The sequence below is a fragment of the Puma concolor genome, chromosome B4 (genome assembly GCF_028749965.1).
Source record: "Puma concolor isolate L17-30 chromosome B4, mPumCon1.1.hap2, whole genome shotgun sequence".
Classification (NCBI taxonomy): Eukaryota; Metazoa; Chordata; class Mammalia; order Carnivora; family Felidae; genus Puma; species Puma concolor.
Genome location: NC_141673.1, coordinates 130,897,949 through 130,913,330, shown reverse-complemented (window position 1 = coordinate 130,913,330; position 15,382 = coordinate 130,897,949). Strand labels below are relative to the sequence as shown.

The window sequence follows — 15,382 nt, the reverse complement described above, 5'->3', positions numbered from 1 at the left end:
ATAAATGCGTGTATATATAATTTAGGGGGATGATCAGTGTCGTACTTCTGAGGTTACAAAGTACAGACATTGTTGATTTGTGTGAATTCAAAGTGTTGTTCTGCATCATTAGAGCTACCAAATTCTCACGGGCCCCCGCGCAGCATGTCTTGTGAGGACATCTCGTGTTGATGCAATTTCTCCGCCGTTTTTGAAGAGTGTCGATACCGGGACAGAGGAAGGGCTCATGATCTAAGACTAAGGGACAGAAGAAGGGAGAGGGCAGTACCTGACAGCCCTCGCCTGTCAAAGTCCACTCTTGCTCGGGGACAGGGATGTCCTGACGGTGTTTTCACCAGGATCTGAAATCTTAATGGCCTTACAGATAAGACCCCTGACCTCACGAGGCTTAGATGCCAGTGGAAAGTAGACAGTAAACAGCCATGTCATTAAGCAAGACAACATCAGAGGGTGGTACGTGAGGAGAAGGGACTGAGCCTGTGACCTGACGGAGACCAGTGGCCACCCGTGAGCCAACGGTTAGGAGTCGCTCCCTGCTGATGTTGAGCTGAGACTCGAATTCTGCTCAATGGATGGTGCTTCAAATCTTGATTGCCTCTCGCCTGGGGCAAAGCCCCTGGTCTGAGATTAAGTTCCCTTCTACAGCTCTGGAACACTCTGCACCTTCTGTGCGGCCGTTTACTCAGGGCTCACACCTTGTGGCGGTCCCGGCGAGCTCCATGCCCCAGGGCCCGTGGCTCACTGCTCTACCGGCCCCTAGAACAGCACCAGGCACACCCTCGGTGTCCAAGAGACACGTGAATGAACGGAATAACATCTGTACCTGAACTTGACTGCCATTCTTTGAGCGGCCCCTCCCCGTGCTCCCTCCCTGAGCGCACACAACACCCTGGGGCTCCCCAGCCCGAGCCCCCTCCCCTTCTTACAGCTGCACTCCCCTCTGCAGCCCAAGCCAGAGAGTCACCAAGTCCCCTTGGTTCCCTTTCTCACGCTTGGGCATTTGGGGTTCCGTCCTCTAAAGAAGTTAAGTAGCCTTGGCTATTCTAACGGCTTCTTGATGGGATGCCTTGCTTCAGGCTCGCCCCTGTCCAGTAATGTCCCTACTTCTGCCAGACAGGTCAGTACATTTATATGATGAATCATCATACGATGATGATCATATGATGAATCATTCATATGACGACCATTCAGAGATCAAGACCTCTGAGGGTGCCTCAGTGGTCCCCCAACCCCCAGTCCTCCCAGTTTCTTGGGATGGTCTACACAACCTCTCCACTCTTTTCCTCTCTTCCCTGCCAGACTGACCCGACACAGCACCTGCCGCAGTGGGTGTTCAGGAAACGGCTGAGGCTGGGCCTGCGGGAGGGGACACGGCTCTGGTCTCCGGGGACAGGACAGCCCCCTTCCGGTGCAGCCTCCTGTGGTACCCCGGGCCCCCTCACGCTGCACTGGAGGGAGCCCTTTAGGGCTGTCAGTTGGATGACGCCCCAACGTGTGGGATCGAGGGCGTCCTGGCCTTTTGGGAGCACCTCACCGCGCGGCCTCCTCACCAGCCATCCAGTGGCTTTCTCCTGAAGCGGGAACAGCTCAGGCCTTCCCAAGCGAGGCCCCCAGAGAACCGGCAGACCAGCCGAAGGTGTTCCAGGTCAGGGGTGCTCCAGGCAGGGGGGGTGGCGGCGGGGGGGCGGGGGGGGGGCTGGGAATGCCTGCGGGGTGGGGGTGGGGCGGGCGCCCAGTGAGGAGCAGCGCCCTCCCGTGTTCAGAGAGGTGACTAAAGCAATTACGTTTTACCAGCCACTTTGCATTAAAGAAGATTGATTTGTCCTTCTGATGTGTTGTTTCCATAGAAGCAGGGCTTAACCTTTTAAGTGAAGATTATAAAGCTACCTAATTCATTTAAAATTAGGCTTCAATTCTATCAGCGCTTAATGCTCAAGTGTTACTATGGGACTTGAGGCAGTGATCTGACTCCCAGGCGGCGCCTGCGACTTTCTCGATTTGAAGCCGCTCTTCCTGATGGCTATCTAGTTTGTTTCTTTATTTTTAAAAAATTAACTTCCTAAGGAGATACAACTTTCTGCGTAAGACCACCAGAGTATTAATAAATACCTTTTAATTAGTCGTTAGCACTGACTCCATAAACACAGGACTGGCACACAGGCACAGAACACAGGCATGTTCGATTAAAGTAATTTATTGTATTCTTCTGGAACGGACATAAAGAGCATCTTGGGAATTGATATCACAACACAACATTATACACCATTTTCACAACTAGCCTTGTGTTGAATTTTTTTTTAAAGAACATAGTAATTTTAAAAAATCTAAATATTTACATATTAATAAAACATATATACAGAAGATTGAGACATTATCCGTAGATATGGAATTTTTCTTTTTACTAAGAAAGCCTATAAAAAGGATTTCTGAATAAAGTCTGAACAGTAGTCACAGTAAGTAAACACAAACACAATTTGAGTGCACAAAATGGGATTTCACTGGTGCGGTTTTGTGAGTATGTGGCTCCCATCTGTGGATGCACTGCACGTATTTGTGAGCTGAACAATCCCTACTCCTCCTCAAGTATCGAAACCTCCAAGCTGTCGCCCCGTCTTGGAAGGAAGGGCTTTGGAAGGTTCACGATGTATAATTAACAGATCCCACAGTTGTAAGGTAAATGTTTCTACCTGCATTAGCAACGCACTCATCTAACTGTAATAGAGTGGAAAGGTCACTAATTAATCTTTCCAGTTCCCTTGAGCAGTATTTCCTTCCGAGGGGCAGAGGACAAATTCCCAAACCTAAGCTGCAGGAAAACAAGAGCCCTGGTGTGCAGTGTTCCGTTAGGACCGGTCTCAGGGAAGGGGCTGCTCACCGGCCTAAAACGTAAAAGGCTAATAACCTTGGGATGTGGTGGCAACGGTTTCTCGGGACCTTCCTCCCCGCCTCAGGAATAAGACAGGAGACGCACAGACGGGAGAGGGAGCTGTCTAGCGGTTGGGCTGAGTCCACAAGCCGCACCGAGAAGCAGTGTCGTCACATTTCAGGGACGCCTCCAACCATCTCCCTCCGGTTGATGAGCTGGTCGTCAGTGGACCACCGACTCGGCCCGGGGCCCCCTCCTGGCTCAGGTTCAGTGCGATGGGGCGCAAGTGCCTCGGACAGGGCGCCTCTACAGTAACTCTGAGCTCTCCCCCTCTGACTTGGTTCCAGTGCTAGGCAAAGGTAGGTAATGGTCAGCACAACAATTTCTCCCCCTCTGCTTTGGCATTTCTACTGTCCAAGTTTCTTTCTGGCCAACTATTTGGCCTCTGGGTCAAGTGCTAAAGATTTCACGGGAGTTGGCTTTATACAGTGAATGAGGTCTACACGCAGTGTTTGTGAGGAAAACGGCTTAGAGTCACCATCTTTTTGGAGAAGGGAACCTGGAGGTAAATATTTCTGTACCACAGATACCCACACGGCAAGATAGCGCTTTAGTATAAACCCATATTTTCGTATGTTGATTTCATATGAAGCGGAAGGCAGGTGTACCGGGAAAATGAAGTATGTAATTTTAAGGACATTTGTGGCTGGCTGCCACACCACGCCAAGACACCGACGGCTGAGTTTAGGCCATCTGTGAAAACAGTTGTTACGTATCATGTTGGTCACCGGTTACTTTGAGTTTCTTGCCTTTTCATTTTTTTTTTAATGTTTATTTTTGAGAGACGGAGCACGAGCGGGGGAGGGGCAGAGAGAGAGAGAGAGAGAGAGACCCAGAATCCAAAGCAGGTTCCAGGCTCCGAGCTGTCAGCCCAGAGCCCGACGCGGGGCTCGAACTCACGAACCGTGAGATCGTGACCTGAGCCCAAGTCGGACACTTAACCGACTGGGCCACTCAGGTGCCCCGAGCGTCTAGCCTTTTAACTAGTCATTTTGTCACTGTGTTGATACGACCCATGCGAAAGGTTTTTCTTCCCTAGGAATTCATAGCTCATTTGCGCTTACTCAGTTACAAGTGGCTATTTTTGGAGGAACTGATGTCACAGATGATTTTGTCTAATAGGGCAGAGCTAGCTTATCTCCCCAATCAACGGTTTCATCTTCCGGGCCGCTGAAGGCCTAATTGACGTTGGCCTTCCCAACTGCTCCCTCAGTGCCGAGAAGAGCTCTTCTCCTGTAGGCTGCGTCTACGCAGTGCACATTAAAATAAATATGCATCAGAACTCTATATATTCACCTTGAGCTTATGAGGAAAAGAACAGAGAAGAGAGGACTGCCTTTTAGTGAACAATGAACTGACTGGATCATACGCTGGACTTCTAAGAGGGAATGCATGAGTCAACTCTTAATGATTTCTAAAACTCTTAGGGCAAATTGGAGGCTTGATGATCACATACTACGAAGAAAGTAGGTGACAACTTTTCAGGTATGACGGGAAAGATTCACAGAACACCCACACTTGGCAGGAAGTAACCTGAAATGCTACGTGGATCTTTGAGGGGATTCAAACGGGAGAGTCACGTGTGCTCATGGACACTGTCACTAAAAGGGAAGTCTGGGCAGTGACATCTGGCTCTGTGTCTTCCGTGTTTTCTCTCCTGGTGTCAAATACACTACCTACGACACAGACAAGACAACGAAGTGGGGGGGCACTTCTCCAAAGAAGAGCTGCACAGTTTTCTGCGACAGGGCTAGAGGTGAGGGCGCCAGGTGGGGAGAGAACCTGGCCGAGGAAGCCTCGGTTCCTTTTTCTGTTTTTAATGTTTAGTCGCTTTTTGAGAGACAGAGACAGAGCGCGAGCAGGGGAGAGGCAGAGAGAGAGGGAGACACAGCATCCGAAGCAGGCTCCAGGCTCGGAGCGGTCAGCACAGAGCCCGACGCGGGGCTGGAACTCGGGAACCGTGAGATCGTGACCTGAGCCGAAGTCGGAGGCTTAACTGACTGGGCGCCACCCAGGCGCCCCAAGGAAGCCTCTGTTTCATATTTAAATCCCTAAGTTCTCAGCCAAGGCTTTAGTTGGTTGTGCTACGCGAGCCGTTTTAGAAATTTGTAATGATGACTTTTACAGGGAAGTCCGTGAATGTGTGTTACTACTGGAGTATGTCCACATATTGTCCAGGAAGAGACAATGGCTACACAAAATACAGTTTACCTGTAACAGAGATCATGATGCAGCTATTAAGGTAATGTGTATGAAGATGTGTGAAAAATGGAAAATGCTCGTTAGGTTTAAAAAAAAAAAAAAAAAAAAACACCCAGAAAAGAAAATTTTATCTACTTGATCTCCAACTGTGTAGATAAATAAATTTAGAGAAAAGTCTGGGGGAAAACACCCAGTAATGGTCGTCTCTGAGTGGTAAAGTTAATTTCTGTTTTCTTCCTCGTACTTTTGTTACTTCTTTGAAAGTATGTAAAAGACTGCCAATTCGTGACAAACACCGCTGGGCTCGGCCTGGGGGGTGGGGGGCTTGCTCTACCCTATTTCCAAATGAGAAGCCCTCTTTGTAAATTTTAGAAAGCACTGCTTCGATTTCACTTGCTCTTTACTGATTTTTTTTTTTTTCCCCAACACAAAGTGTTCGCCCGTCCCGGGTGCTTTCTCGCGGTTGCCAGAGTGCCCTCCAACACCCGGCCTGCCGCCCGGGACGGGGGGCTCCCCGAGGGCGGGCGTTTGTGCCCAGGACCCAACAGTGTGGGTTCCTGCGAGCTGCTCACACGCACTTACCGGCAGGGGCGTGAGGGCAAAGAAACGAAGAAACTACGTTTTTCCGCTGCAAAAGCCGTAGTCGCTCTTGTGGAAGCTAGACAGACGGAAGGCTGCTTGCCTGTAATGGATGGACGCGAATGTCCCTGGACTGCCTGACTGTCCCCCCTGACCTGCTCAATCCCGGTTCTTGCAAACGCTTAAGGATTTACGCCCCTCTCCCCGCCCCTCCCCAACACACGTGGGTTTGGGAAGAGGAAAAAGACCTTAAAAAGGTAATAAAGGCGTTGTTAGATCTTTAGAAACAGGACCGACCGCTGCCAGCTCAGATCGAGCAGATCAGGAAAGTCTGGCCGGGGAGTCTCACACGTGCAAGAAGGGTGGACTTCACCTCTGGGGCAGCCTCGTTAGGGCACACGCGAGGGAAGGGTCCGAAGTGGCGCTGTGTTCAAAGACGCTGCCCAGACCCGGGGTTTTACTTTAGGGCCCATCAAGACACGCTAGTCTCATCAATTGAGTTTAAACTGCAGGAGGATTTCGGGCAGACTTAACGACGGACATTCTAACGGTGGAGACAGACACTGGAATGGAATCCTAAAGGGATTAGTACATCCATCAGCTCTTAGGATCTTTAAGAAACATGCGGAGAAAAGCTGGCTTTGGCTTAGGTATGAGAAAGCTTTGCGGTGTAATGGCTGGAAGTCGAGAGGCCTGGGCTCCGGCCCAGCCACCAACCAGCTGTGAGACCTTGAGAAAGTCATTTAGTGTTTCTGGGCCTCAGGCTTTTTTACCTGTAAAATAAAAGGACTGGATAAAAAGAAGGGATGGGACTAGATGATCTCTAACGTTCCTTCTTTCTCAGATTCCTTGACATTCTTTTCAGTTCCATGAGGTGGTTCTACCATCCCGTGTTCAATTTCCTCATCTGAAACATCTCTCTGCCTCCATCTTCGGACAGGAAAATGCAAAGGTATTATTTCAAGGGGAATGGTTTTCAAGTGATTATAGTAGTATTTTCAATAACAGCAAAAGTCCAGGGTGTCAGAAGGCAGTGAGGACGGGGGGCCCAAATGCCCCGGGGCCAGTGGGGCTGGGGCAGCCAGGGGAGGAAGTCTGCCTCCCGAAATGCACAATTTCGTTACTGGTAGTAATATTTCCTGCATCTGCTGGGAGGGGGCCAGGTGTGATAAGAACAAGGCTAACCCGAGTTGTCCTGACAGACGAGGACACGATGGGAAGGAACAATAGAGATCATGCATTTCAATTATCTTAATTCATAAATGTGGGAACAGAGCCCAACAAGGAGATGGCCGTATATGGGAAGAACTTGATATAAGCAGGTCCTTTTTGCACCAGGCGGCTCATTTCATTTGTTTGTCCATCGATCTGTTGCTTAGCTACGCGGTGACCGAGAAGGTTCTGCATCGTTCGCACGGTTGAGCTTTCTCATCGTTCTGAGGCTTGCTCACCCGTGTCTGTCCTACCTGCGAGCTCTGCTTTCCTTGCCATCCCGGGACAAGTGCCATCAAGGAACAGGTGACCTAGCCGAGTTCCTACACAGACTGGCTACTGTACTGAGATTTGCCGAATTTTATTTAAAACTTGCCACCCCAAATCTGGAATTGAGCATTTTCACTTAGAGGGTTTTTTGGGGGTGTCTGGGTTTGGTGGGCAGAGAATCTCCAGGTGGTCTCGTGAAGGCAGTCAATAAAGAGCCCCCACAACTACTGAGGGAATAAATCATCATCTGGCAAACTGATCAGATCCCGTCTCTTGGGCTCTCGGGGAGGAACCAACGCAGAGGCAGGAGGCCAGGGTCACAAAGGATACGAACCTGGAATTATGTCTATGGCTTACCATGTTCTATGGCTGATCTGGTTCGGGTTCTAGGAATGTGCACCCGTGCTAGACGGACTGGCTGCTTCAGTCACTCGCTTAAAACACCCGTATTCGTCAGGTGCCCGTTATAAGAAGAGCAATGACTGACTGCCTCTCAAAACGCTTTTGGGGTGGGGGCAGTGGACGGGGACAGAACGGACATGAATTTCACCACAGAACTGGTGATCCTTGTTCTAAAAAGAAATATCATTTCCTGTTAAAGTACTTTCAACGGCGGCAGGTTTGGGGAGGCACATGTTGTGACACCAAGGTCTTAGGGCTTGCTGTTCTGAGGTTTTTGAGACTAGGAGACAGGGCGTGAGGCAAAAGGAGCTTTTCATACTCAATGTAAAAATATCTCTGAGCACAAGGCACTGAGAAGCTCTGATTCCTAGGGCCGGGGCCAGGAGCAGTCTGCTCAAGCCTCTGCACCTCTGACGTTACGCACATTTTCAATGCCAGTGTTTTCAGGGGCTGTATTTTCCAGCGGGTGTTGGAAATGGAAATGTGTTTTACCTGTTGGCGGTAGAGAGATGCCGTCCAGTCTCTCATCGCCGTCCGCCGCCTCTGCTGGTGGCAAACAGAAAACACAAATCTCGTCAGTTTCGGGGAGCGCGTTGATTTTACGGAATACAGTAATACAATTTAAAAATTCCAGTATGCATACGCTCAACTTTCTTTCCCCTTTTCGGCGTCTGTTGGTTCGCGTTACAGATTTTAGTACCATTATTTAAATCAAACATTTTTTTAAGATAATGATAGGAGGTTTGCTCCTGCATTTTTTTTTTTTGCTATCTTGTGACCTTATTCTATCAATCATTGACGATTTCAGTTCATTTTCACTTGTTTGCATGGACTTAAAATCTTCGCTCAGAATCCGGGGTGAATTGTTCAAATATGATCATCAAAGGCACAGAGGTCAGTGAACCGCTGTGGCAGAATTTTTCCCCGGTCATCCCCAGAACCACCCTAACCATCCCCGCGAGCCAGGCTCAGGAAATCCTGAGAATCAGCCCTTCTTCGGAGATGACTGGAAATTGGCATCAATTTAGTCATAGAGAAAGTCAGAAGGAGTAAGTGTATCTTCAAAAGCTTTGTCACGTCTCCGTTTCAAAATGCAAACCTTTGCTCACGTCTGCTGTGTTTTAATCTCCTTAAGGGTTTTCCAAAGGCAGATCCTCAGTCAGAGAAAACCTTCCGCTACATGTAAAAAAGAAAGTGCTCGTTTGTCTTCTGATAACCGATGGGGCCCATCAGTCTCTCTGGGCAGATGCTGTGGACAGGTCAGAACATTTCGTTATGGCCAAGTGGAGAATTTCGGCGACTGCTCCCTCCATCCCGGGGCTGGCTTCCTCTCCCGGCCACCTTCCCGCCGCGGCACACGCGCGCGTGGGGCCAGCCACGTGGGGCTGCCCTGTGCCACCGGGCTGTAATGCTGAGTTGGTGGGAAGCGAATACCATGCCCCTGTTTTTTTCCAACGTTTATTTATTTTTGGGACAGAGAGAGACAGAGCATGAACGGGGGAGGGGCAGAGAGAGAGGGAGACACAGAATCGGAAACAGGCTCCAGGCTCTGAGCCATCAGCCCAGAGCCTGACGCGGGGCTCGAACTCACGGACCGCGAGATCGTGACCTGACTGAAGTCGGACGCTTAACCGACTGCGCCACCGAGGTGCCCCACCATGCCCCTGTTTTTATCGCTGTGGCTTTGAACACAATCAGGGGGTCAGAGACGTTCAAAGATTTCGACTCCAGTTCGTTCTCTAACACCTTGTCCTCAGATTGCTGCACACCATTGTCTGCTGACCTGCTACGTCCACCGCAAAGAAAATGCCCAGCGGAGACACCACAGTCGAGACCAGCTTGGGCTGGAGAAGCTTCCCATCTAAAATGATGTTGTAGGTGAATATTTAATAACGTAAGACATTCGACTCAAGCGCTAGGACAGATGGAAAAGATTAAACACTTTAAAATAGGCTTATCGATGAAGTACAGGACATACTAAAATGTTAACAGCGTTCCTCTCTGGATGAGTTGTCTAGGATTTTAAAAAGTCTTCAGTAATAATAACAGCAACGACTGCCACCACCGTTTATTAGATGTTTACCGTTTACTGAGCAATTTACGTACATCGCGTCATTTAACTCTTAGAAAACCCTACAAAGGGGTGGGAGGGGGGTTGTTTTTATGCCCATTTGAGCAAACGGAACTGGGACAGAGAGAGGCTAAGAGGCTAAGGTAATCTGGAGCGCCTGGCTGGCTTGGTGGGGCGTGCAACTCTGCTTCTCGGGGTTGTGGGTTCGAGCCCCACGCTGGGTATAGAGCTTATGAAAAACAATAAATAAACTTAAAAAAAAAAAGAGAGAGAGAGAGAGACTAAGGGAATACAGCCATTGAGTGACGCCGTCCCGGCTGTGAGTCAGATCCATGCCTGGGCTCTTAATCTCCCTCTTTGCTGTTAATAATCCAAATGTACGTCCCTATGCATCCCTATGAGCTTTTTTTTTTTTTTTAAATCTTCAACTTCTAGTTCATTTTCTACTTCAGTAACTTTCTCTACTTTACACGTAAAATGACTTTCTATGTAGTTATAACAAAGCCCTTCCCTTTGTAACTCCGTTATCCCCACTTTCATAACCCAGGCCTATGCAATTCTGGGCTTTAGCAAAAACAGAACATATGCATCCGAAAAACAGACAAATTATTATATGTAAATTAGTGTATGTTAGCTGCACGCACGGGGCCAAGTGTCACGGATGAAGAACGTGGCTGTGTTACTGAAATTTAATTATAACATCTGTCTGTAACCACAAGCTCACGGTCTTTCTTCCCCGGTGACAGTCAAGTTGTGAAATTTAGAAAAGATTGAGCAAGTCCAATAAAAATTTAATAGCAGTGACAGTTTTACTCTTAGATCTAACACAAATAAAAAATTGTGATTTCAGCTCTGAGGAAATAATGTAATGAAAATGATAAAAATCCACACCGGGAAAGGAATCATTCCAGTTACAGAAAAAAATTATTACATGTGATGGGAGCCCCAAATGAATTTCTCTTTGGGTTTGCACAACAACCTCTCAAATCTGTATGGAGCACTTCTTCCTAGAGGCAGTTTGGGCTTCCTCGAGCACTGAGTTGATTAGCTTGCCCAGTTAGCTTGTCCCTAATTCCAGGAATTGAGCCAAATATGATAAATAAGGTTGAAGCTGTGGGAACATCTATGAGACACTGTTTGTTGTTATCGTTTGGACTGAGTAATCAAGACAAAAACACGAGAGGGAGCAACGTCATTGATGTCGGCCTCTCCGTTCCTATCAGCCTCAGGAAGGAAAGGCGAGTGGCTCTAGTCTCAATCTGCAAGGGTCCCACTTTGAAGCCGCTTGAGGAGACTTTAGTGTAATAGAATTTGACAAAATCAGGCAATAGAGCCTATGTGGCCGGTCACTGCTGATAGGCTGACATCTGGTCTACCTGGGTCTGTACTTCAGGGCTATTTTTGTCCTCTGGCCACCTCCACCTTCTCAGATGCACAAGGAACCTACCGAAAAGGCAGAGGAGAAGTGCCAAGGCACCAGTCACAAATATCTAGGCAGATCAGTGGTCAGACGTGAAAATGTCCCGAATCGAATACGATGATGACCAAAGACCAGGGCGCTCCCGCAGGAAGGGAAGGGTCTACGGTTGGGATCCCGCTGGGCACAGACAGGCACGTGTGTGTGAGATGTGTGTGTCATGTGAATTACTAATATAAATGCTGGATGGTTAAGAAATGTGTTCAGTGGCCAGTCTGTGGGAAAGAGAACCAGGAATGTGGAGGGACGTCCCCACTGTGTGCACATGTGTTCACTGGGGGGAAGCATGGAAGGGAATGGATTCCAGAGCTCACAGTAATTGGTCTCTGCATCTAGCAGTAGGAAAAACAAAAAAAGGTGTGGTTATGTATAAAAGATAGAGTATGAGGAAACACAGTTGTTTTTAATTTATCAAACACAAATTTATATCAGGATTAACTTTTTTTCCAACCAGCTTTTATACATGGATCTTTCCCTCTCTTTGTTAAAAAATGAATGGTATAGGGGCACCTGGGTGGCTCAGTCCGTTAAGAATCCAACTCCTGACTTTGGCTCAGGTCACGACCTCATGGTTCATGAGTTCAAGCCTCGTATCGGGCTCTCTGCTGTCAGCACAGAGCCCGCTTCAGATCCTCTGTCCCCCTCTCTCTGCCCTCCCTTGCTTGTTCTCTCGTTCTCTCTCTCTCAAAATAAACTTCAAAAAAAAAAAAAAAAAGTATGGTATAGAAACTATACGTCAAAGAGGTTTCCAGAATACCTCACAAAGAGGAAACAAAATTTAAGCCAAACTTCCCATTTTAGTCATGTGGCCCATTTCCAGCGTTAAAAACAATTCAACTGGGTAAATGTGAAGATCGAGTTAGCTTTACCAAGTGATTCATGAATCAGGCAGCGTCCCCTCCGGCAGGCAGAAGGGAGCTCCAGCAGACTGAAAGGTTTTAGAAGATGGGACAAGTCATCAAGAGAAAACACGATTATTTCGGGTAAGGCCACCTTCCTCTGGGACAAACAGAAGATTCCTCAATGACCAGTTCAAACTACATTTCTGGAGGAGGTTGAAAGTGCAGTCTGGTGATGTGACCTAGCACAAGAGACTCCATTTTGGGCCGCTGGTTTTCCTTTTAACACCAGGAAGGCTGTTTCTGTGTGTCTGAGACCAGCCTTCCACGGTGCACTCCATATATACTCAGTATTCTCTCTACTTTTCATGTTTTCTCCCTTCAGAGGTTTCTCTTCAAACCTAGACTTTTCAGGTCCCCTAGGGACTTGTAATCATCTCCTCAGCGAGAGGCACATGTTCTGGAGCCCAAAGCCCTCTTCCTTTCTCGGAGCTGACCCTGCGGTACCTGAACCAGTAGAGTCCGTACTCTGGATTTGTACACTTCTTTTCCCTGAAGCTCCCAAGTTGTTCCAGGCATGTTTCACATTCCACCCTGTGGAGCAGGCCGACACCAGGCAGCTTCTGTGGACCCTAGGCAGGGGTGCAGGAATATGCGAGCCGACCTCCGGCTACAAGTTTGCGGCATCACTGGGACCGGTGTGTGGAAGAACCCAAAGGAAGTCGAGTGGCTGGTTCTTGGGGTACTTTGGCCCTTTTCCTCTCTTTTGGGCTCACGGAGTATTAAATTCAGGTCTCATCACTATGGCAAATTTTTGATTTCTTTCAGGCCTGCCTATTTAGCGTCTTTGTGTCTTGGGCTTCAACCATTTCCCCTGGCAAATCAACAGGTAAACAAAGTTCTTCCGTACCCAAACAGGCAAGATCGCCAAGGCAGATTTTAGGCAACACAAGACCAACTTAATACTTACTAGCAAAGACACCATTCAGGCTTAACAAATGACATTTGATTTGGGATATAAAACTGAGGAGAACACGGCACCCAACATGGCATCAGGGCTCAGTAAGGGGTTAGTTGCTGTGTATCTACTGGGCAGTTATCTTTGTAACACCTGTCATTCAACTGTAAAACAAGGCTTTCACCCCCCAACCCTTTCCTGGAGACTGAAGTCTAAGGAGGCTTACATAATAAAAGGGGGCCTTTGTAAGGCAAGTAAGGCTGAGGCAGCAGACACCTGGAATAGGAAGGGAGGAGGGACCCTCTAGCAGGAAGTTACTCTTCCTACATGTTATTCAGTTAATCTACCCTGAGTGAGGCCAGGCCGCCATGACACACGGCTCTGAACCTTTGGGAGAAGAAGGGGGAAGAGAGGAAAGTGGGAGGGGACTAAGGAGGTGGGGTGTGCACAAGGAAATGAGAAAGCGGGCTTGAGAAGGGGGAAGGAAGGGACGCCAAGGACTAAGGGACACCATGTAAGTGGTCACAGGCATCCCCAGGAGTCCTAGGGACCATGTCCCTGGGGACAGAGCTTGGGGATGTTGCCACCCTGTGGAATAAATATTTGAATATTTGAATATCAGGTAAGGTACATATAGAATATTATCCAGGATCTCATGCAACCAGATTGAGCTAAACGATAAGACCTTTTTGTTGTGGATTATCGTCTCTTCTTTTTCATCGACTGATTCGTTGGCTCATTCAACAAACACTCGTGTGTGTCTGCAATGTGCCACATGCTGTTCTAGACATTTGGGTTAGAAACACGACCCCGATGCAGACTCTGCTCCTGAGGGTCTGGTGGTCACTGGAGGAGCCCGGAGTGTCACCCTGGCAGAAGACCAAAGCGCTGGGGCCACCAATGAAGGCTCCAGGAGGAAGTCGCCTTTAAGATCTGTGACAAGAGGAGGTGCTGTTTTCTGGACAGAGGGAAAGCATGAGTGTGAGAGCCCAGCATTTCTCAGAGTAAGGAGGCGCTGGTGAGGCAGGCAGGCACAGGCCTCTGGCAAGAGAAGTGGGGGAGGAGGGTGGGGCTAGCCTGTCAAGGACCCCGCATGCTGTGCTGGAGGGGTGTGTAGAAGGGGTTGTGTTTGGGGAAGACAGGAAGCTAGAAGTGTCTAATCAGGGTTGGGGCACGAAACAGATGTAATTCTCAAAGAATGAAGTCTAGGGTCTTGGGACATGGCCACATCTAGAGCTGCACACTGGTGAGTCAGCGATGGTGGGACAGTTCAAGTCCCGGATGAGGCTTTAGAATGAGAACAGCACCAGGAATGGAAAGCGAACCACGTGGTTTAGACCGTGGATTAGACCGAAGGAGGAGGAGGCCGTGGATTAGACGGAAGGCAGTGCGGGAGAACCGGGAGGAGAGGCAAAGACAGGGAAACCCCGGAACCCAAGGGAAGAGACTTTAAGAAGGATGAGATCCGACGGAGTCAAAATCAACATGCAGGTCAAACAGAGTGTTGGTGTAACAGAAGGGGAATCTGATCTCCGTGGTGACTGCAGGAAGAGCGTCTGTAGAGGTGCGGGGCCAGAGGACAAAATGCAATGGGTTCTAAACAGGTCGGGGAAGCCAACTCAGGGAATGCAAACCCTTTGGGAGGAAATTTGACCAACACCTTCCGGAGAAAGAGACGGTAGCGGTTTTAAGAAATGGCAGGGATAGGGGCTCCTGGGTGGCTCAGTTGGTTAAGACACTGACCCTTGATTTCGGCTCAGGTCATGATCTCACGGTTTGTGGGGTCGAGCCCCACATCAGGGCCTGAGCTGACAGCAAGGAGCCTGCCTGGGATTCTCTGTCTGCCTCTCTCTCTCTACCCCTCCCACACACGTGCTGTCTCTTAAATAAATAAACATTTAAAACATATTTTAAAAAAAGAAATGGTAGGGTTGAAGGAATAGTTCTGCTTTGTTTTGGGAGGCAGAGGGAAGGAGGGGAGGGCATGAACACTTTTTGAGCATTCCGCGTCAGCTCTATATTAGTGGCAAAACTTACATTGTCTGATTCTGACACTGAAAACACCCAAGAGGGTAGGTATTAGCTTTGTTATATATATGGAAAGCCTGAGGCTCAGAGAAGGTCCCAGGAATTTGTAAATGGCAGACGGGAGCTGGGAATTCAGACCTATTCTCCCCAGTGTACCTCGCTGCATTTATTTGTGATGATTTGTAGATTACAAAAAAGAAGGCAGAGAAACGGAGAGAGCTGGGGGAAGGGTGAGGGGATGATTTATCACCCAAGCCCCAAAACCTCTGTGGGTGAAGAGGGCATCAGTAGCAGTTACGCTGGGACAACAGGAGCAGAGGGGGGCCCCCGCCGGGCACAGAGGGGGTGCTCAGACCTCTGACCTGGGACACAGGGAGGCTCCCAGTGCCGCCGAGCACCAATACAGACGTTTTCAGAG

General features: G+C 48.7%; 1 protein-coding gene across 12 annotated transcripts in view; it reads right to left on the bottom strand.

Moving 5' to 3' along the window:
• Positions 1 to 2,178: 2,178 nt before the first annotated feature.
• Positions 2,179 to 15,382, bottom strand: part of BEND7 (BEN domain containing 7) — an 83,401-nt gene continuing 70,197 nt past the window's right edge. For 5 of the 12 annotated variants that reach the window (XM_086714892.1, XM_086714897.1, XM_086714896.1 and 2 more), the window contains 2 exons: positions 8,084 to 8,137; positions 2,179 to 3,215 (listed from right to left, as the gene is read on the bottom strand). In XM_086714892.1, the coding sequence (XP_086571018.1) occupies positions 3,037 to 3,215; positions 8,084 to 8,137 (233 nt within the window). In that variant the 3' untranslated portion in view covers positions 2,179 to 3,036. Of the gene's footprint in view, positions 3,216 to 4,772; positions 6,638 to 6,669; positions 8,138 to 15,382 lie in introns of those variants that run through there. The other 7 variants (XM_086714894.1, XM_086714893.1, XM_086714898.1 and 4 more) reach the window with 7 other exon arrangements.